The sequence below is a fragment of the Danaus plexippus genome, chromosome 6 (genome assembly GCF_018135715.1).
Source record: "Danaus plexippus chromosome 6, MEX_DaPlex, whole genome shotgun sequence".
NCBI classification, from domain to species: Eukaryota; Metazoa; Arthropoda; class Insecta; order Lepidoptera; family Nymphalidae; genus Danaus; species Danaus plexippus.
Window position 1 is genome coordinate 8,171,380 of NC_083540.1, and position 23,328 is coordinate 8,194,707.

The following is a 23,328-nucleotide window of genomic DNA, read 5'->3' on the forward strand; positions in this document are numbered from 1 at the left end:
GTCTTACGCGATCTCGAATTTTTCCTTCATATCTAATTAAAAACGTCAACTCTTCGTATCCCCCCGTATTTACGATATGACAGCTTCTGTTCGACGGAATTTTTATAAGAAAATTTTGTGTACGTGTCGTTTCCAAATTATCCTCAATTTTAGGTTAAGTTAGGTATATTGAATGATGACCAAAATTTTAATAATTTCCTTATATGGTATAGAGAAATGAAAATACGGATACTTTTTACACCGATATATTTAAAACAACATCAAATACATTATGCGGTTTGCATTAAACTTTACTGAAAAAAAAAAAATATTATAAAATTAAAAATAAATTATGTAACTCGTTTCAACTTACAATATCAATGGCATAACAGATCTTTTTATATCAAAGATTGTTTAATCGTATAACTAGACCTACAACTATAAAGTAAGCAGTTCAAAAATTACGTAAAAAAAAATTGAAAAGCAAAAAAAAAAAAATATTAGAACAAAATACTTTCTATATTGCTTTACTTTCAAACTATAATATTTCTTACCTATGTTTTGTTACAACAAAACCATCACTGATATCACTTTAAAAAAACATAATATGTAACTAAACGAAAACTAATGAAAATTCAAACCATTTTGTAATGGCACGTAATGACTATAACGATAAATATCACCCCAACATGACTGGCGGACTGACAGCGCGGCAAGAATGAAAAATAAGCATCGTATATAAAATATATACAGAACGTTACTAACGATCACATACGATAGTCAGCTACGGGCTCCGACGATACGAATAATATTACAACTCGTAGTCTGGTTCGCTTGCGTCGGCCAGTTTAACGAGACCTATGAAGCTCTTCTCCGGCTGCATGAGCGAGTGTCTATCACCGCCGGTGTTCCGTACAGCGAGACGGTCTCCCGCTCGTAGGAACAGCGCTGCCGCTGAGAAACAGGAGTTTGGTTTGTCTAGTCTCTCGGTGGAGTGCGAGGACTGTGCGCACTGCAGGAGAGTGTCGCGGCCCTCGGAGTACGCCCCAGTGCGATGCAACACCCACGAGATCACGTCGTGGCTATCCAGGTAGTAAATCTGTAATTTATTTTTTAGTATCAGTTTCGATCACATCACATCGTTTCATGTATCAACCACTCCTATTGTCTATAATCTATCTGGTTCAGCGTAACTGAGGAAAGAAAGGTTTTGTAGGACGAATTATTTTTTGATTCTGTCTCGTATTAAATTAACATTCAGACCTGAACATAGACGAAGTAGACTCCGCTATGATGAACGTGCACGTGGCCGTTGCGAGTGAGGGTTGGTCGAGGGTGTGGTGAGGCCAGCGTCCAACCCGACGGGTACCACACGTCGTGGGCAGCGCCGTGAGACACTCGAACGAGACCATTACCTGACACAAATAAAAACAACTAATGACTATAAAGCTCATGTAAATCGTAAATAATATTGTCGGCTTAAAGCCCCCTTTCCTTAAATTTTGAATTATTTAACCCGAGGTTTCGATTACTTGATATAATCAAGCTCGCGGTCTAACCAGATGAAAGCCAAGCCGTGTTTATTACTAATAACAATTTATATGTATATGATTTTAACTTAAAACATTTTAAAAATTTTACTCTTCTATCTTAATTTAACGAGTTAGTTGTGTAAAATGCGATCTCTATTCAAATAGACGCAATTACAGCGGAGTAATTGAATCTCCGCTCCGGAATAAAATATCAAAGGCAAATAAAAAAGCTAAGCAAATTGGAAACAAAATTAAATTGTAACCGAGACTCGACGATTATTTTACAATCGTTTACAATTTAAATAAAAACTTACTGGATTTGCATTGAAGTAAATATACCAGGAAAAAACAGCATCGAACAATAAAAAAAAATATTTTTGTACGTTCGCAAAAAGCACAAAAGGCTTTAAATATTAAAAAAAAAAATAACGCTAAATCAAATAAAATTCGACATATAAATTTATTGGTAAAAGTTATTTAACATTATAAGCTTATAGGAGAGGAACAAAAAGCCGAACAATAGTAAACATATTATAAATTAAAAGCCCGATTGCCTATTAAGCAAAATTATATACTAAATAATGAATCAAAGGAAATAAATAAAAAAAAGCCATCAGTGGCACGACAACGAAAATTTGTTCAATTAAATATACATTTCTGAACGGAAATTTCATTAAATGCTATCATATCTCGTCCGTCCGGTTATAAAGATATTTTGTTTTTAATTTTAAAGTTAATATTAAAAATATATTAAAAACTACCTTTGAAATGTTCATGAATTTCAGTGCTGAGATGCGAAGTGTTACCGTGGAAATGAGCTGCTATAAACGGTCTCCTTTCCTGTAACAAAACGATTAACTATTAATATCTAACCAGTTACTTTATACATTATATTGAAATGAAAAAATATATATTTTTTCTTTTGATTGAATGTATAAATAACAATAATAACATTATCTAAAACTATGAAGGATACTGCATCAGATGTGGATATTCGCCATCGGAAACATTATTGTATGATTTTTTTGTCTGTGCTTCATTTATATGTAGATAGTAAACATATATTTTTATAATTAATTCGTCTCTCACCTCATCATTGCTATTTCTTGCGGTTCTAGACACTGGATGAGTGGCTGTCTTGCTGGACTCGTCCGGGAAGAACTTTTTTGTCTTACGCCTATAATAATATTATTGCAATAAGTACTATACAAAACATTTTCCCAAATATAACATATAGTTTTGTGGGTTTCAGTATATGTTTATATAAGCCATCTATGTATATCAAAAAACATCGTTAATTAAATTATTACTCATTACAAAGTTTAAGGGACCTGCCCATAGAGAAATACTTTTAAAAAAGCATTGAAAGTTTTTTACCAAGAAGACATAGTTCCGAAAAAAACTCAGTCGATATTCCCATTAGAGTTGAAAGTTTTTGGTACGATCACCTTTAGGCCTTGAAGATTTAGTGAGAAGTTGAAAGCTAAACGCTTAGAATGTTCAATACTTTTAATGGTGCTTCTTATAAAAGTTTTCCGTAACTTAATACATTTTTAAACGATATACATGAACTGGAAACGTGACACTAATAATATCGCAAGGCAGGTTCTCTACCTTAGTATTTTTCACTACTGAATAATAATCTTTCGATTTACCGTCTATGTGTTTTCATAGAGTAATTAAATTTTTACCTACCATCGGATCTTCTAAAGAAAAAAATTTATATACGTCAGAGAAAAATAATGTGTTTTTCGTTCTATGACACATAGAAAGCAATTGAAATATATAAAATATGAGAGAATATTATTTCGTGATCTCTATTTTGATTTGGAATTAATTTTGTTAACAATGTAAAAGTCACATTAATATATATATATATGTACATACTTATCTTTAAAGAAAACGAAAATTTTTCTAAGGTGCTAAGGGTCCCAAATCAGATTTATCGATTCATAATACAGTTTACAATCTAAGGATTAATATTTTAAAAAATATTATAGAACTAGTTTAATAAATAACATTTTTTCAAGGTATATGAAATAAGTCGAACACGATATTAGGAGCGCATATTTCCAAATAAGTGCTTATTTTATAGTTACTGTGACATCCCAGACGAAGCTTATTGATTTATTTGGCGACGCTATGGCCATACCATTACAGACGTATCACATTTATAGCACTAAGGGTTCAGCGGCATATTGTTTTAGATATAACGTAGGAAATGATCAAGAGTTTAAAATATCAAAAGAGTTCTATTGGTTTATGTAAGCATTTAGAGATAACAAGAAATAATGAAGAAGAGTTTCATATTGACTTATTGTTGTAATTGTTATAACGTAAAATTATAACTCTGTATAAATTGGAAGCAAGGATTAGGGTTTTCACTGTTGAACTCGATACGCCATGCGGTTATGTTCCGCCGACGCGGTGTAACCTTATAATGAGTTTCTGCTTTCATTGATACAGCGTTTTTTAATCATAATGCTGGCCGAATATAACCTTACCATTAAAGATTATAAAAGTTTAACAAACAGTTACTATGAAAATTAGTCTTCGTTGGAAATATTTCTAACAATAATTATTTGTTTTCGCTAAAACTATTTTTTGCTTGCATCGTTAAATCTGAATACATTACTGAAGTTATTTAAATATTTTATTAAGACTGCCTTAATAAAATTCCTTTTAAGGTTTACGGTCAGCTTGATATATTGACTGTATAGTGAAGACTTACGAGCGTTGTTTAACGCTTTTAACTTAAAAAAAGTGCAGTGTTTGTAATGCACTCAATACGGCTATTAATAGCATACATTGACATATGATATTGATAGTTTATTTTATTTGAGATCTTGAAACATGAAAGTAATGTATTAATTATTTAGGATATTTTTAAGGATAGCTAGAAAGAATAAAAATATTCGATACTTAATTAATATATGGATGCAAATTGCAAAGAGCTACTAATGATTTTATTATCTACTTTAGTGTATTGAAATTTATCACACATTTGATAACCTTATTCCAGCATATTACCTTTCTTCAAGTTTCGACACTGATCTCGGAGGAACGAAGTCGTTTTCAGGAGTTGAATCGGAGAATAAGCTACGTCTCTTTCTAGATGTTTCTGTAAACGAAAGATTTAAATTTCTGAATACGATAAGACAACTACTTATTTAAAAAAACATCGCAAAATAGCTACGGCTAGATAAATACCTTAAGATTTTATTAGTATGTAAATGTATTTGTATTAAATATTAAATTAATATACCTGGTAAAAAGTTTGGTAGCTCTGGGTCTTTGTTGAGCATATTCTTTAGCGTCGTTATATCTTCGGTGGCCACATTACCCACTAAGTCCTCTGGCTTCAATCGCACCATGTTCGTTGTACCAACCTTTGGAAAATGATTTTTTTATATTCAATTGAATTAATTTATTACGTGTGGAAGTCCTACAGTCATTTGTAACACCAATTAAAATCACTTACGACGCGGTTTTGCTACTTTTAACTAAAAATGTTAATTTTCAGATGAAATTGTGTTTAAATAAACATTAAACATCACACTCTTTACTCGATATAACGATGTAAGTGACGACCATTATTGATACTGTAATCGATCTGCTACAGTTAGAACGATCTGCCCTCCCTTTAATTGCATTTCGAGTGATACTAATTGGCATAGGTACGATGTAATCACTTCCCTCCAGCTATCCGTAAACAACCATAACTTGATTGTGAATGAACAATTTATTTGTAGTTAATATGAAAATAAGAATAGTATAAATATTTATATCAATATAAAACGGATGTTTAGAAGATGCGAGTAAACTCTAACCTTTTCTCTTCTCCTATCGTAGTCTGGATACCAATCACCGCTCTCCGCGTCTTCATCACCGTCGTACAAGTCCTCATCATCACCGATCTGACTCTCATCCTCCAAGACCGTCAGACCGCGCAGCTTGTCCAGAGACTCGTCACTTTGACCTGCCTTGTCCTTAGTCTCAACGAAATTACTCTCTTGATCTTCGTCTGCGTATATCTGGAGCAATATTATTTATGTAATATTAGGTCTCGTGTACAGAAAGTACGACAGTAACCTAATTTTTGTTTCAAAATTAAATGAATGCGTAATGTAATCAAAATTGGCACGCTCGAGTAATTCCACACACCCTGGTGTCACTTCCAAATCTATGTGGATGTATTTATGCGGATTTCTGATTTGGATAAAATACATTGATTTCGTCAAAGTACCTTATTATTTATATATAAAACTAAAAATCTGCGTTGTAATTATAAAAGTCATACAAGTATTATTCAAATCAATATTATAATAACTAAAATAAACATTATGTTCTTTATAAAGCGGTGATAATGTTACCTCGAGTAATATAAACCCCATTCTCAAGTAACGCGACATTCGATACGTCGTTAGATAAAAAAAAAAAGTTGTCAGTCAGCAAAACGATTTTATAACAGAGGAATAAAAAGCAAATGACTTTGTAACGTCGATGTGGGCGTTTGAAAGTGGCTTTAAACGAACGAAAATAAAACTATATCGCTTCATTTGATTCCAATTGAGAACGAGGGCGTAATAAATGTGGCTGTAAAGTATTTTATTGGTCTTATGATTGAATAGAACATTTATTACAACCAGCTGCATTATTTGATGATTGACGGCTTTTAAAACGGCGTCCATCTTGAATTTATTCAAACATTTTTATGTTCTTATTTATAGCGCCCACTGTTCTATGTTATCTTTATCTGACAGCTCTATTTGATTTTTATTTCGGTTTCTCTTCTATTTATTAAGTAGTTACTGATACTGTGAAATAATGATCTATTATATATTTTATTTTTGGACAACTTTTTAGGATAACGCTTGTAAATGAAATATTCCACTGAAACCGTTCCTTTGAAATCTATTCTTGTAATTTTCTTTCAATATTATAGAAATGGCGAAACCTCAAGTTATTTATGGTTTCCTGGGACCTACAATCCAATAATAATTAAAGAACGAATTCAATTCGTTACTTTGATAAGCAAAGCTTTCAATACAATACAATATAATTTCAGAATTAGTTACATATATACTCTTCGTGGACTAAATTCATTCAAACAATGCTCTAATATGGTTCTCTATTAAATGTGGTATATACATATATATATACATATATATAATTCCTCGGTCTTAACTTACAATTGTGCAATTATAATCTGTTATTTTTCTCGAAGTCACCAAATTATTTAATGAAACAAATTTATTTTTAAATTTACATAATATATATTTTAATTTTAACTTATATAAATTCAACTATGATTATCGGACATACTACGAGTATAATTATATTATTTTACATTCTATTCTAAGTTTCAGTAGTTTTGCAGTGATCACGTCCTGATGAAAGTTTCTGTCAGTTAGTCTTGTTAGTTGTCATCTACTGCCTAAGATTTTTTAATTTTTTGGCATACTGGAACTAGAGGTCTGGCTCTATGGTCACGGACATGGGATTTTATATTTTGATGAGGGGATTCCAGGGGCTAGATAATTGTCGATTAATCTTAGTATGTCTTAATAAAGGAGAATCTATGATTTTCCAAACCAGATTCAATATCTTGGCTTGATCACAAATTGCTGATTTCGAAGCAAGCCATTTTTTTTACATCTGATATATGTTCCTTAACCCTTGGACGTGCGATGTAAGTAGAGATATAGATAGAGAGAGATAAAAAATATCGCTATTGGATACAATAAAGCTTCACGGTATAAAACTTGCTTTAAATTATTTCCATTTATTTTATTCCCTCTCGCAACTCTAACACAAACCAACAAATATAGAAAATAGAAATAAATTTTAACGCCCGTGACCTATTGACGGCGCTTAAATTGTTTTTGACAGGCCATGTGCCTAAACCGTTAGATACATCGTCTTTGATAATCGAATCTAAATATAATTTCGATTAATTGAAGAATTTTAAAACGGGAATTAAGACAGATGCTGAAAAATATTTTTTTAATTTCATCTACCAAGATATTAAAATTAATATAGAATCTTACTCATGCATTTGAAATTTTGTAATAAGAAAGCAAAACAAGTCGCGAATGGTTATTTTAAAAGATGCTATTTAAATTGCAATCAGAGATTAAATTAAATTTATTGTATGAAATGTTTTTCCAATTAAGTAACGTGTATCACGTCATAAAAATACATTTCGTTTAAAATCTCAATACAGCATCATGCACATGTTTAAAATAATGATTCATAATAGACATCTTAAAATTGAAGTATTTTGATACATGTCTGATATTACCATAATATATTTGTCGCTTTGTGTCAAAGCACCAACTGACGAGCCAGAATTAATGATTTAGTGACAGTGTTCGGCGGACAATAACTGTTATTGCCGCGGTGACTGTGTTTTTAAATACACTAAATAGTAAATATTACCGAACGGTCGATAGCTGACCATTATTTATTAACAATATTTGAAGTTCAACAGTTAAATGTTATTATATTTGATATTTACTGACAATGCAAACATTAATCGTCACGGTTTGACATAACATTAAGGTTATGTCACAGGCATAGCAGTGGGTGTGACGTAATGTTAATTAATTTAATGTAAGTGTAATGGATTTTGGTTTCGAAAATATCTTTGTGCTCTTCTCCTCTCCATAAACTTTGATTGTGTTGAATTTCGTGTCCATCTGTTCGCGTAACATTTTTAAAAAGGTGGAAGTTTTCTTTTGACAGATTAATAATTTCGATTCATTATAAAAAACATCCGGGTAAAACTTAATTCTTTACTTCGTTCTGACGTCATTCATTAATAAAAATAAAATTACAAGTATAGAATTATCATAATAGTTATAAATGTACAATTCATAGCTAGCTACTATACCTAATGACTTTCCTAGGCCGATTCAAATAATTTTATGAGTAATATTTTTATTTAGATCTAAACAGATACGGTAAAATCAATATATAAAGTTTTTCATATAGTAATTTCAACTTCGTTGACATCTTTCAATAATCCGAAGACAACAAATATTCAAATAAATCTATTATATCAAATACAGTTTACATTACTTACTCCAAAACAAACCAGGGAGCTTATTATATAAATTGAGTTGCGATCATGTTTGTTATCATTAACCAACTACGTGATAATTAGAGCGTAATTTTAAGCTGGCCATCGCATCAATAACGTACGCTGGCGTCGCCTTTGTCTTTCAGGTTCATTGAACTTGTGTCAAAACGATTACAAATATTACTAACCAATGACTTTAGGATCAAAAATATAATATATCTTTTATTTATTTCAATCACAAACAAAAGCCTTTCATGTTTTTGGTCACAAAAAGAATAGGTAGTCCGTGTCTAGGTCGATGTTTGTTGGTATGAAGTCGCGTCCTAGTTATGAAAATACTGGAATAATGTTAAACGGCTGTAATGGAATGAGTAAATGGATCAAGCTTCATTTCCGCTTCGTTTGACCTGACGTGGAATAGCCGGGAGCCATCAGCCAATCCAATTCTTGCCACCGTTTGAAATAGAATCTAAATTGGGAAATTGACTAGACTTTTCACTTGTCATAAAACTTTGTGACCGTATTTTTGTGTGCTTTCAAAACAATACTTTTTTAAACACTAGATGGATAAAAAAACTTGTAAAAATGTATTTATATAAATATCCATATGTATATATATTGTTTAACTATGGCTTAAATTTTTTTTTTTCTTAAAATTTTAAAATATTATATATATTTATGATTTGAATGTGTCCGAAAAACAATAAAGAAATTAATAAATTGTTAATTCCCTTTCATGTTGGTCATCATCGGTAACAAAGGATTATTTTTACATACTGACAAGCTTTTCTATCAGGTATATGATATGTTGGTACAAAAGGCGTAACAATACCCCGCTATATATAGAAGTCCTTTCTACGTAATGGAAGACGATAATACAAAAATTCCAACTTTTATGAAAGGCGGAGGAGTTTAATATGTCATTGCAACATATACATATATTGTTACAGTTGTTTGTCGACATTTTATTTTCTATTTACGCAAAATGAAGAGAATTGAAAAATAATTTCTACAATATATGTATCTCAATATTAATTTTGTGTCTAACGACAGCGACATAATAAATAGCATTGGAATTTGAATAGTAAATATATTAAGGTTTTTTGTATATTTAGAACGTAATTATAAGTTTCAGGTGATATGAAAAGTGGTTTTATCTCTTTTTGTCATCGTAGTTTTTCATTTTTTTTTTTGCGAGGAAACCTTGCGAATATTTAAGAACGTAAGAAAAAAAAATAAAAGACTTCTTCTAAACGGAAGTAATCACGTCATTACGTTACGTCGTCACTTTATATTTTTATTATTATATTATATTATATATATATAATATATTATAACGCCATAATTCATATCTGATATATATATATTTCAATTTGGCTTATATCGAAAATAAAACTGTTAGAAAGACCTTATTTTATGTGTTAAATTTCAATAAGTCCTCAACATTTATAAATTTCAAGTTTTTATTTCACTCACGTCAAAACTTCCCGAGTCCGAACTGGTCTACCTGAACTCTATATATTTGAACAACATATGAACCAACGTCCTATACCGATATTTACGTTCTATGATAATTTTTGTTTGCTATCAATGATAATATTACCTGAACTATATTGATGTATGTGTGTGTAATTTTTTCCTATAAAAAAACACACAAGGAATCCCTAAAACATATAAAAGCTATACAATAGGATCATTTATTTCGTTTGATGACACATAATCAAATCTGTTGTCAAGATGGAAGGTGGATTTTTTAAGCTGCTAAGACGATGCCTCATTCCACTGTTCGTGGAGTTATGCGAGGATCATTACGTCGTGGAGAAATGCGGGGAAATAGCAGACACACAAATATGCATTTTTCATTAAGCCAAAGCGATTTAAAGATCTCACGTCAACGTTAATATCATTGGAATTGCTTTTATAATATATTATTCTACAACGAAGGACATAAATCCGTGGAGTTGAGGAGATGAACACCTTTTCTTGTAATGGCTAAACTAAAATAAGAAAGAGATGAAGAAACTGTCATTAAATGGAATGTGTTAATAATTATATGGTGTCAGCGGCTTATAAGTATAGTTACTAAATTATATAAAATAAAATAAAAATTCGATAAGCATTAATTGTTATTTAATAATCACCACCACCGGAAGGACGCTAGCTTTTAAACGAAAAACCGCATCGAAATCGGTCGGGCCGTTTGAGAGCTACGATGCCGCTGACAAACAAACATCATGAAACTTGTAACATTTCTCTTCTATAGTTGGTGGTTAAATATATGAAAATTTCACTGTTCTTTCTTTCTAAAGTCTTAGTGTAAATTCACGATACTAGTTATCGTGCAACAAAAACATTTATACATCGTATGATAACATTTACTAAGTACGTTATTAAATTTAATCAATGACTTAAAGCGCTCAGTACATTTCCTACAAAATCAATGTTTTCCATCCCTTTTCACGCATACGCTTTGATGTGCAGTCACTGGATTCGTTAAAGTTATGACGTAGATAAAGCCATTTGATAGTGAGTTTTGGTTCATATCATAATAACTTTTTTATGCTTTATATAGATATTACATTTATAGCTTTAAAAAAATTCGATCTCTTTTGTTTTACAATATAATAGGTCTGAAACATTATTTAAAAAAAATATCAGTTTCTATAAATGTTCTATTTACAACGTGCTCTGTAAATGCTACCACGAAATGAGTCAATGAATGTATTCATTGAATATCATAATAAGGCGGCTAAATGTCATATTTTGTGTTTATGACGCAGTGACCTCATTGAACCGCAAATTAATAACGCAATTGAGATAAAAACTATTTCACATTAATCTGGCTTAATTAATATATACATTTTTGCTGTTATATGTTTCAATATTTCATCTACGTTTATTCATATAGTGGTTAACATTTAATATACTTAGAATTATTCATATTTATCTTTAAATGAGAGAATACATTTTCCTAAACTCATTAGCTGTTTGACAGAGAAATAATTAATAAATGTTTAATGGAGCAAAACCTTTTTTAATCACATTTTATCGAACATACTTTGTTGCTTTAATGAATGTTACATATGAACCTTCCTGCTGCACAAGTTACACCGATAATTGACTTAAAACGAAGTTAAAGAACGCGGATAAATGAATGGAATGAATCTTATAACTCGTTGCGATTGGCTTCTGTATAAATTAGCCATTGTGACATCCAGCTAAACCAATTACATTTGACTTTACTTTAATATAATAAAGCTATTATATTTCTGAATTACTTCTGAATCACTCAACAGTTGTGGCCGACGAACAAAACTATGACTAATATTATTTATTAAAATAAATCCAATAGTTATTTTTTTTTAATTTTCATCCGTCGGACTGTGATCAGACATTGACAGCTCTTGACCTGACATCCGATAACGAGGAATTTCTATTTGATTTGATGAATTTTGTTTCATAACAATATTGACTAATGGTAAGAAACATTATAATTAGAACTTCCATAATTATTCTGTAAAGATATTTAGTGCGAATTCTCGTCCGGTGACGCAAATATGACGGTGGTACAGATCTAACCTACATTGCGACCAAAATAGATCGCTGCAAAATATTTCTCCTTCCAATTTGGCGTTTAGACCAACATGTGAATCTATTTTTGGTTTACAACGTGTACTGAATAGGAAACCTGATGAATTTCACGCATTTGTTATGTATGGATGAATAATTGTATGGGAATCCTGAATAATTTAGTGTATCTTAGTTGTTACAAGAAATTATACATATACCTTTCAATTAAATTAAAATGTTCGTTTGTGATTTCAAAATAACTGAGTTTTTACAACAAAAATCTTGTCAAGATTATAATTATTTTCACGATATCAAAATATAAAAGGCTCATTGTTTTTATGTATCCGCTTGTGTAGCGTGATTTAAAAAAAAATCGACCGATTTGAATGGACTTGTCAGTTGTCACTGGACGATGTGTGACTTATAGACAACATGACATTTCATTGTAAAAATATTTAAAAATTCATAAGTATCAGCGAACGTGAATATAAAATAAATATATGCGTACGTACGTTGGATCTCATACATTAATTCAGAACTGTTTTCAGGTTACCAAAGAGTTATTAATATAAATTAAACACGTCACTTGGATATACGAAGATATTTTAAAAATATCTATTCAATTAAATCTAATAAGATTGTTTGTATACGAGAGGAAAACTTTTATTTCAAACCTCGTGAATAAAACTAGACTCTTAATTAATTATGTAGATTTTTATCGCTCAGGTTGGCGGCTGTTATCCACTAATCATGAGCAAACATTTCAATACAAACAGACATTACCTTGAACTATATATTAAAAACAAAGACGAAACATTTATTTAATCGTAATTTGACACTTATAATTTCTATATACAATATATTTTTTATAAACCACGATATGTACATAATAAAATGAAGCGCGTCTTTGAATTGAGGTATTGTATTGCAGTTCCACAACTAGTTAAATTAAAGTGTGTTAAAGCCAAGTTTCTCAAACACTCCATCCCCTAGCTCCTCTCCTTTTCACAGTTCAATCTACCTCCCCTTATCCTTACTTCAAAGGTTATGAACCTCTCGGAGTTAATCGATACCTACAAATCAATTAGCTCCTTTGTATAGACGAGTTCGTAATTAGAGGTTTATGCGATACATTTTACTTTGTGTAAGTTCTATTTTATATGCATATTTATGAGTTAAGCAGTTTAAAGCATAAGTTACGTTAAAAAGTTACGTGATCTGATCGTAAAAAATAAATAAATCTGGTTCATGATACAACAATAATGACCTTACCGATTTCATCCTAATCTTGACGACTTAATCAGTGATAATTCGTTCAACGCTCTCTTGGTAAAATCATATTTTTTATGAAATTGGTATTTTGTTTTAAGATTTTACCTGTGTGCTTTTTATTTCTTCAAACAGTTATTAATTTAAACAATAGTTAACCTCTATCCGATTACAGTAACTCAGGTAAACGATGACCGGTCCTTTGATGATATAATCAAAGTTAGCTTAAACAAGAACCGGTTTTAAGATTTACTGTTCACATATATAGAAGTTCAAATGTAAATGCATCGACAAAGGCTTATTAATGGAAATGAAATGTTGTTTTATATGACCCATAACGAAATCTCTTGTATACTTAAATATGTTTTAATTTACTTGAACAATGAACATCAAATTTCAATCGACTGTCAACTTTATTTTAGATTTAAATTAATAATATTTTATTATGTGCATAACCGAAATCGATCGTCAGCGACAATTATTTGAATTTAAACTAAAATATACATATTTTTAACATAATAAGTTTAAGTTGTAACGAATAATATTTATTTATTCAAAGTGTTGCCATTTTTATTTAATTCGAGAACAGATCTTGGGTAGACTTCCTGAAAACAATTCTCATCTAGATACAAAACCAATTAACTCTCAATTAAAAGTAATAGGAATAAATTAAAACAATACATTGAATAATTAATTTCTTGATCTCAGTTGATATTTTTTAATCATACTAGTGGGAATATATTGGCTGACTAGCAAACAATATTCAGCTGTCAGCCGTTCGTTGAAATTTTAATTAGAATTAACTTATATTTTTGGCAACACCGCTCGAATCGACCACTTTCGATTCATTTCATATATAGCCTGTGATACAAAAAGTCACCCAAGGAGATTGTCCTTGATACCACCTTCAATTGATATAAAAATCAATCTCTAGAATAACTTAGTATAACCTTATAAGAGTTCAGTAATTCCGTAAATTCGTGTTCATATATGTTAGAACATACCATTATTATTTACCAATATGTCACGTTCACTCAAACACTCGTGTGTATGTATTTGTATTAAAGCTTTGGAAAGCTATTTTAACATTGCATTACACGTGTATACAGCCTGTGGCTTGTATCATATGACCGCTTTATATTAAACTTGTATGAGGTCTGACTTATTTTCATCCATCGGCTGAATGACAAAAAACCTTCGTCTATTTAATTTAAAACAAAAATAAATTTTATTTTTTCTCGTAGCCTATTAATGTCAGCAGATAATGAAGTTTGGATGATTTTTTTTACATTAATTTGTGTAAAATGTTTATAAAATAGTGACGTTATGGGATTTTTCTAATTTATTTGATACCATCTTAAACTCGAGAAGGCTCTGCTGTTTAGTATGGCTGAAAATAACAAACTCTTATCTCACGTAGCCTTAAAGTACTTAAGCAGTTTAAATACCTATCGTGGATTATGTGTGGAGAGAGGAATATAAAATATATAATATAAGTAAGTACATTTATTATTTGTGTACATATATTATATAGTATTTAAAATTCTATTACACTGATTAACTGATTACGCCGTATTTTTTTAATCCTAGTTTTATTTACTTTAATAAACTTATTTACAATATTTGCATATTTAAAAGTTACTTAAGCACTTTGTTTAATTAAATAAATTCGATTTCGAAAGAGGATTTACATTTTATTGTGGAATAAAACCAAGATGGCGAATAAGATGGCGGGGCGACTCATGTCGCGTCGTCGAGCCTTGGGCGTCGGAGATACTATCATGATCATTACGTGAAACTATGTCGTGCTTTGTATAACTGATATATTGTACGGTTTTATTTTCTGTTTGTTTTTATAAACATGTATAAATTAACATAAACGTCTGTGATTTGTATGTAACTGGATTGTATTACTACTGTTAACGTCAATTTTAATTTATAATAATTATGAATCTATTGAGTACATAGATTAATTTTAACTTTTTTATTATTTGCAAATTATACCAAAAGAGATTTAAACACGGCTTTACTACCCCTTGAACTTTACTATGGGACTAAAAATAGTCCGCATTATGGTAGTACTACTTAAATATTAAATAAAAAAAGCAATTTAATAGCAGAATCGAGTAAAAATACTTTCACACTCAGAACTACATTATTTAGATTTCAGTAAGTTACACCTCTTCTGTCAACATCGTAACTCAATATTTTCAATGACATACAATCTTGAATCAATTTGTTGAGGCGAGGAGTTTAAGCAGGAAGGCAGACCCTGGCTAAAGCTGCGATAATTGCCAGGAAGAAGAAGAAGACAATCTTGATTCAATTTAGTAACAAACTTAACATTAAACGCTAACGTGTTATAAGCCAGCACGTTTGCTGAGCGACACGTTTATATGATAAAGATCACTTGTTATTGCTCTCGACTGCCATACATTTGCGTTATCATTCACAAGTCACAAATATTACAGAAGATCCTTTTATTACAACGAACAGACTATAAATAATTTTAACATTAAACATTACGTAAAGATGTTAGATTAATATTTTGACGTCTTTTATTCCGAAGTTGACGTTTGACGTCTATCTATTATCAGGAGTATGTTTTCAAACGAAACCGCGAATACGTCAATTCGTTATATTAGTTACATGATTCATTGTGTTGAAAACAAGCAATACTCAAAATTTTGTAAGCAATCGGTGTTTGTATTTGGGCGGGCGATTAAAGTGTCCGTTTTAATTGAACTTGTGTGAACAAAGCATGTGCTGATTCGAATGATCGGATTATTCATGAGACCATACAGGTCATGACCTTATGATAAAAATTCAAAACGGAAAAAACCACGACGAAACTATCAAATACGCAAACTTGAAAGCAGACAAATATTAGGATTTTTTTTTTAATAAAAAATTTTGGCCAAACGAATATTCTCCGAGAGTTATTCCCATAGTCAACATCTAAGCCTCGGGTTGCAAACAAAATGATTAAATTCATTAGAACAAAGATAAATATTGTCGTGAGACCCGCATAATACCTGTAAGGCGGAGGCTATTACAAACATGACAATATTATGTTTTGTCTGAGAATTTACCGCAATCATGTATTCGGCAAATATTTGAATTGGCCTTCAAAGTTGACATTTGTTTAATAAATTTTACACTAAACTCGGACAAGCGGTTTAAAAACTACTAAAATTTATTATTTAGTGCTAGTGCGGTGTATTTTTTTTTTTTTTGTAATTTTAAAACGCAGATCCTTAATCGAAATACATACTAGTTTATAAAATTTGGCATCCGAACATTTTCTTAGCGATAATAAAAACATTTTGGAGAATAAAATTGCAAAGAAAAAGAAATGTTTTGAATAATCGTTCAATTTATTTTTATGTTAATGGCTTTTCAATTCTGAGAGCCACGGATTTGTATCTGACAAATTAATTCCAACTTTACGTCTTAAACCTCAAGAGTTTCCGAGGGCTTAAGAAGACCGAAAATCCTAGGTGTCGGGAACAAATATAATGCAAAGAGGTTTTACTGAGGATGAAAACGTTAAAACCATTTAATATTATCGTATAGGGCCCCAAAATAAAATCTTTCCATTTGTTTTCGGTATTATTGGCGGTTTTCCAATGAATGTTTGTAAACTCGATCTACGTTCTAAATTTAAAATTGTTCGTCAAATTTTATGTGAGGCCACCTCCACCTGATGTTTAGGAATCAATATAAATAAATACAAAATTTTATTGGTTTCTAGCAAATACATAATTGTGAATATTAAGATATAAAATCAAATGATTCAAATAATAAAAGTCGTTAATTACTCTCGATTTGCAATTAAGGCCAAATATTGTCTTTTATATGGACCATTGACGAGATTTAATCAAATCGGACCTCGCCCGTAATGGTCTTTACGGCTATTAAAATTTAATGTGATGTGATTTTTAATCGCCGCCACATTTCATGCACCGTTTGTAATGAACCCTTTATTTTTATGCTTTTTTTATATAAATTCAAATATTAATATTAATTTGAATAACTTATAAATGACGAATCAGTTAAAGAAACAAAGAACCTTGTTGATATGTACATTAATAACAAAAATCCAAATAACAGTAAATAAAAGTAATAATTTTAGTCCAAATTTCATAAAAGCTATTTGATAGTTTTGTTTCTTTATTCGTTTTTAATACAAATAAAAAAAAGTAATGAACTATACGAATAATTGTTCTTTCATATGTAAATTTCAATGAGTACGCCATACAGAAAGATACGTATGTATTTAAGATAATTACCAAAAATAATGAAATCAAATCAATCATTTCAATTATAATAGAAGACATATAAATGTTTGCTTACGTCTTTTAAGCTTATATGTACATATATACATACATATAAGTAAATTAATATGCGCTAATCAAGACAGACACCTAGAGACCTCTTTATTAAATATTCCAAGAATAAGGGAGATCTAAAATTCTCTTTATTAACCGCTAGGTGTTAGGGCTGGTAATAAATAAATTCCATATAATTCCATATTCATTCAACGAACCTATTTAGAATTTCTAATTCGAGTCGTATGACTTACAAATTACTATTAAACTTAGGTTTCCCACCCGGTTTTACCTACAGTATTTTGGAATTATAACTTTAAGCTATATACATATAGCTATCAATGGTGTTTCATAAAGATGTCATTATTTTCATTTTGCGTAATAATATATATTTAAAACTTGGATCATTCAGTCTCTTTAAATTTAAACCATAATATATTTTTCAGAATACATAATGACAAACTATGGATTCGACGAAAAACGTGAAGTTTTCGAGTACAGAAGTTATGAATATAACGAAAGATATCAGTTGAATGAATGAATGAAATGAATGGTCATGAATGAACAAAATGAAAATGTATAGTGTTCTTGTAATGAATATTTTAAAAACAGGTTTTATATATTTTAGAGCATATTTGTTGTATAATCAGCGATTGCTTAACTTGGCTTGTGCCTTTGATGAGGTCACCGTTTCTTTCTTTTATCTTAACTTCATCTCCTTCTGTTACATCGATTTTTATATCTTCCCTTTCATTCACACGTCTTTAATGTCCAAAACAACGTACCTGGTATTCTGTATCAGCTATCAATGGGCGGTGGTAGCCATTTTAAACCATTCGGTCGTTTGTCGCTCTAATACAATAAAATTACTGTCTCCTTAGTCTTTTATTACTTGATAATCATAGAATCTGTTGCTTTCGAACATTGTAATACTGTCATAGGCACTGACATTTGACGTTTCGTCAATAGAAGTCTAAAGCATTAGTGTAAAAGCCTTATATATTATAATGAAAGTGAAATCCTTCAAATGAATTTAGTCTATATTATGTAATTATGATTTTAGATATTTTTGAAAATTGCAATTAGACACTTAAACCTACAAACAGCGTTGTATAAGTCGACAGATAAGAAAAGATTTAAGGTCTTCAAAAGACATAAAATCGTATAAATATTTTCGTTTACATATAATGAATCATAAATTTCTACTACATAAATATTAGAACATTTTCAAGCAAATAGATTCAATGTATTGTTTAATACCGCTGTCATCACATCATCGAGTCAATTGGTTTTAATAAACTTGATACGAGCCGTGGAAACTTGATGTAGGACGGACATATTATCTCATACCTACCTCTCGGCAATTACTCGATGATTACATAACACGATAAAATGTAAATAAAACAATGTTATACCCATTTATTACTTATTTGTACCTTATACGTTGTTCCCTATTTCTAATTTGGAAGTTATTTAACAGAATTTGTGTTAATACGAAAAAAATAATATAAAAAAAAAATTATTAAAGGCAATACGATCAAATTAATTTTGATTGAGATCCAAAACTAAAATCAATATTGAACACAAGTGTTGAAACCTTTGTTTAAAATTTTATCGCAAACATAGATACTTATCTTGTATACTAAGACAATGCCAGTTATGCGAACCGCAAACACTATACTATATAATACATATTAACTCACCGTGTCCTCTAAAGTTTTGAACTCGTTGAAGAGTCTGTTGCTGGATAACTTCTGATTGAGTGACATTACGTTCGCTGACATGGCGATCATGTTCGCCGAGAGCTGATCGACTTCCTGGCGCAGATTAGTCAGTTGTATCTCCCTAACAATCGTGAGCACAAGCAACCAGACAGCCAATAAACCCACCGACACCCCCAAAATAACACATCCCTTTCTCCGCCGGCCATTATCACTGTCAATGTATTGCCGCTCAAATTCCCCGCTCATTAAGTTCTTTGATAAGTCTTTGACATCTTTCAACGAATCCTTGTTTGTATACATTGTGTTTGTTTCGGGTATGAGAGCGCAGTTCTCGGCCATCACACTCCACACTTCACTGTATCTAACGATAGCAGGAATTGACTGATTACTAATTACGGGTCCATTATAGATTACTCGGAAGTCCGAGTATATTTAAGGAGCACGTGGATAGGGGCGTTTGTGAGACAGTTACACACGCGCGGTCCACAACACGGACTAGAGTCGAGTGAGTATTGGGAGGTGACGCGAGCGAAACGCTGCGCACGCGCATACATGCACGGGTGTAACATTTTTATGCAACCAAAAAGATACTGTAACCTTCGGTAACTTGTATATTATACACGACATGTTTAATACAAAAATTGTCTTGATATGAGATCAGCTCTTATTCAATGCAGTGACCCCTTTCCGTAATACGATATACAAAAAAAATCATAACGAAAGTTTAAATTATTTCACTGATGACTAATAAATTAAATATATATTTATATATAAATTAACTTCTATATTTAAATTGCTGCATTTTATAAAATATAATAGTACCCAATGATCATTAAAAATACGAATTAATTAACTTTTACTAACGATCATTAATTTTAATGAGAGATTAAACTTTGTATTAGTGAAACAATGGTTGTCATGTGTCAATAACGAAAACTTCACGTTAAAAATATAATTAAATGGACAAAATCCTCTACCAATGATGTGTTAGATAAAATGTATGTTATATATAAAACTAACCTCAATTTTCCCTGGCATTTTCCATGTTAAAAACTAGAGAACGATATACCGACATAATTGATATATTTTAAAAGCAGTTCTCTAACACTTCATGGATGGCTCTTACATTAAAAAAAAATGACAAAAATATGCAAAAGCTTGGATAATAAAATAAAACCTTACGTCTTTGATAATAACTTTTGTAAAAACTTCGTTCATGGTTGTTTAACTGTGGTCTGGTCATCAAAAAAATTCGATTTCATTCTCAAGAACGCATAATTTTTAAGTAAAGTTGTATTTGCTTTAACAGCTTTATTTATAAGTATCTAGAACTATCATAGAAATCCATGGCTGGCATAAAAACGAAATATGTATAGCCTTGACCCCGGTCTTTGGTTGGAATATATTTGACAAAACAGGAAAACGTCTATGGGATCTGCTAGTATCAAAAAAGTAAAACTATTTCTAGAGACTTTTTAAAAAAAATATAATAAACAAAAGCCTGTATTCCATTTGACAAACTCCTTCGTGTTTTCTCCACAAAGCAGTCAAGATTATAATTCGTCCAACAAACAAAGACGTTGAATTACTTCAAAATTCCAGTGCGAATGAAGCCATAGCATTAAAAAAAGGAAACCATTTCAAACTTTAGGTACAAAGAAATATCTAATTTCATAAATATCATAAGCAATAATATTATTAATTAATTTTAAATTATTATAATATATATTAATAGAAGTATTTTTATATCATGTACTTTTTTAATATCAATTGCCTTCGCTGTTATAATTTTAAACATTACCAGCTCTCAACTATAAAAACCTATTCTTTCTTTTATGAACATATCTTTATCTGTAGAAATTATATCACGTCTCTATTAATTTTGATTAATCTTCTATCAATTTATATGAAGCATGTAAACAGAATGACTCCACATGGTCGTCGGTCGACAGTGTTTAAACAACGGATATCATTATTGCCATATTAAAGTCAAGTTCAATTATAATGAATGTAAAACGGTTTCATTTACACTGCCAATGTTATAACTAATTTAAAATTTATATTCTGTTCCATTTTTTTTTTCTTAAATACAATGACGAAACAACGATCAATCCCGAAAATATGCTAACCAGTATATAAAAACTTTTTGGGTATAACCTTTATAAATAATAAATAATAATAAATAGAATACATATACAAAACAATATCTCACCATAAATTTATATCAGAATACGTTGACGGTTGATGTAAATACATTGCAGACGTTTTGAAGATTATTCCAATACGTCTCTTTGGAACAAGACCCCACTATCTGATGCTCTAATTATTTCCAGGAATGTCCATTGTTTTGTTTCATCTATATGCATACGCATCATAATTGCCCTGTACTGTACCTATTTAGTTGAAACTTACATAACAAGTCAAGAAATCGTCTATATATTTTTGCTATACTAAAACAATATTTATCGTTTTGTTTCTTTCTAAAACATATTAGATGTTTCACATTTAATGTTGTATCATTATTGGCACGATGGCTCCTGGTGCGTTTAGTTACAAAAGCAACGTGTAAGATAACTTACCCTTACCATTATAAATATATTAAAAAACGGTTTTTTAAATGCAAAATTTGTTTGTGTTACTCTCAACAGGCCTTTCCATTTGATACCCACATAGAACGAGCTCTCAATAAATATCTAGTCTGAATTCTCAGACGTCAACCATTTTGGATCTTCGATGACGTCACACATCCAACCATGGACCGTCACCGAAATTAAACTTGAACACAAAATTTCAGCTTAATCAGTTTTATGTCAAATTAAAGTTACAAGTTTCTTCGGCAAAAAAAAAATCGTTTTATTTATTTATTCTTCCATACAAAACAATAAAAAAGCTGTTCATAAGGAGTTACAAACCCGGCGGAAAGTCGAAACAGTGACGTTATACTAATTTGACTTTTAAAATATAACCTGCCATAGTAATTTACATTTTTTGTTAATAATGGCAATCCTACAATGCTATATTCTAAGGTTTTTAATTCTCTGTTAACATTTTTACATATTCTGCATAAAAACCACATATTAGTTACATCACGTAAAATATAAAATTTACGGTAACGTAAAACCTCTAGAGTTGAACAACAAATGCTAATCAATCTTAGACCAGCTCAACTGAACCATGAGGTTACAGTGGTGAAACTTCGACTTGCTTGTTTACAATTTCCAAGAGCTTGTTTCGAAGTTGGGACTATTGGCTGGAGCATCAGCTAGCAAAACTTTCACCACTGCACAAACAACCATTACTCACATTTGACACGAATTCAATTTACAATTACTGAAATGATTTGTGTATTAATATAAATTTTGCTACTATCGCGGTTTAATTAACATTTATATACACAATTTTAATTTTTATTCGAGACGCAAATACTTGATGAGCATAAAAAATAAGGCGTTCAAAATATTTCTATCAAAACTATTTCGATCAATCAAAGCGTTTTAGAAATGAATACGATCAATATAATTCTCAAGGAAATAAAACATCTCATTTTTAATTTTTGTATCATCTCTGAATATTATTCAGTACGTCAGTTCCAATAGCTAAATTAGCTTAATTTTTACACTTAACTTAACGATCGTATTAATACCATACTTTACTTTTCAACCGTAGTACTAATAATTGTTATGAAATTAGAGCGTACCGCCTGAAGCTACTACTGTTAAATTGTTCTTGTCAGCCGTAATTGAAGTTCCGAGAAGCCCATGACTAACATCGAGGTAAACATCATAATAAAGCTTGTACCTCCAGTCTCCGCTAACTTTAATATGTGTGTATTGAATTGT

General features: G+C 30.5%; 1 protein-coding gene across 1 annotated transcript; it reads right to left on the bottom strand.

Annotated features, from left to right (window-relative positions):
• Positions 1 to 229: 229 nt before the first annotated feature.
• Positions 230 to 20,006, bottom strand: LOC116778780 (protein eiger). Its single transcript, XM_032672804.2, has 8 exons — positions 19,469 to 20,006; positions 5,342 to 5,545; positions 4,777 to 4,900; positions 4,542 to 4,632; positions 2,601 to 2,688; positions 2,273 to 2,351; positions 1,243 to 1,394; positions 230 to 1,078 (listed from the first exon to the last, which is right to left on the bottom strand). The coding sequence occupies exons 1-8, from the start codon at positions 19,826 to 19,828 to the stop codon at positions 791 to 793; spliced, it is 1,386 nt and encodes a 461-aa protein (XP_032528695.2). The 5' UTR covers positions 19,829 to 20,006; the 3' UTR covers positions 230 to 790.
• Positions 20,007 to 23,328: the final 3,322 nt, after the last annotated feature.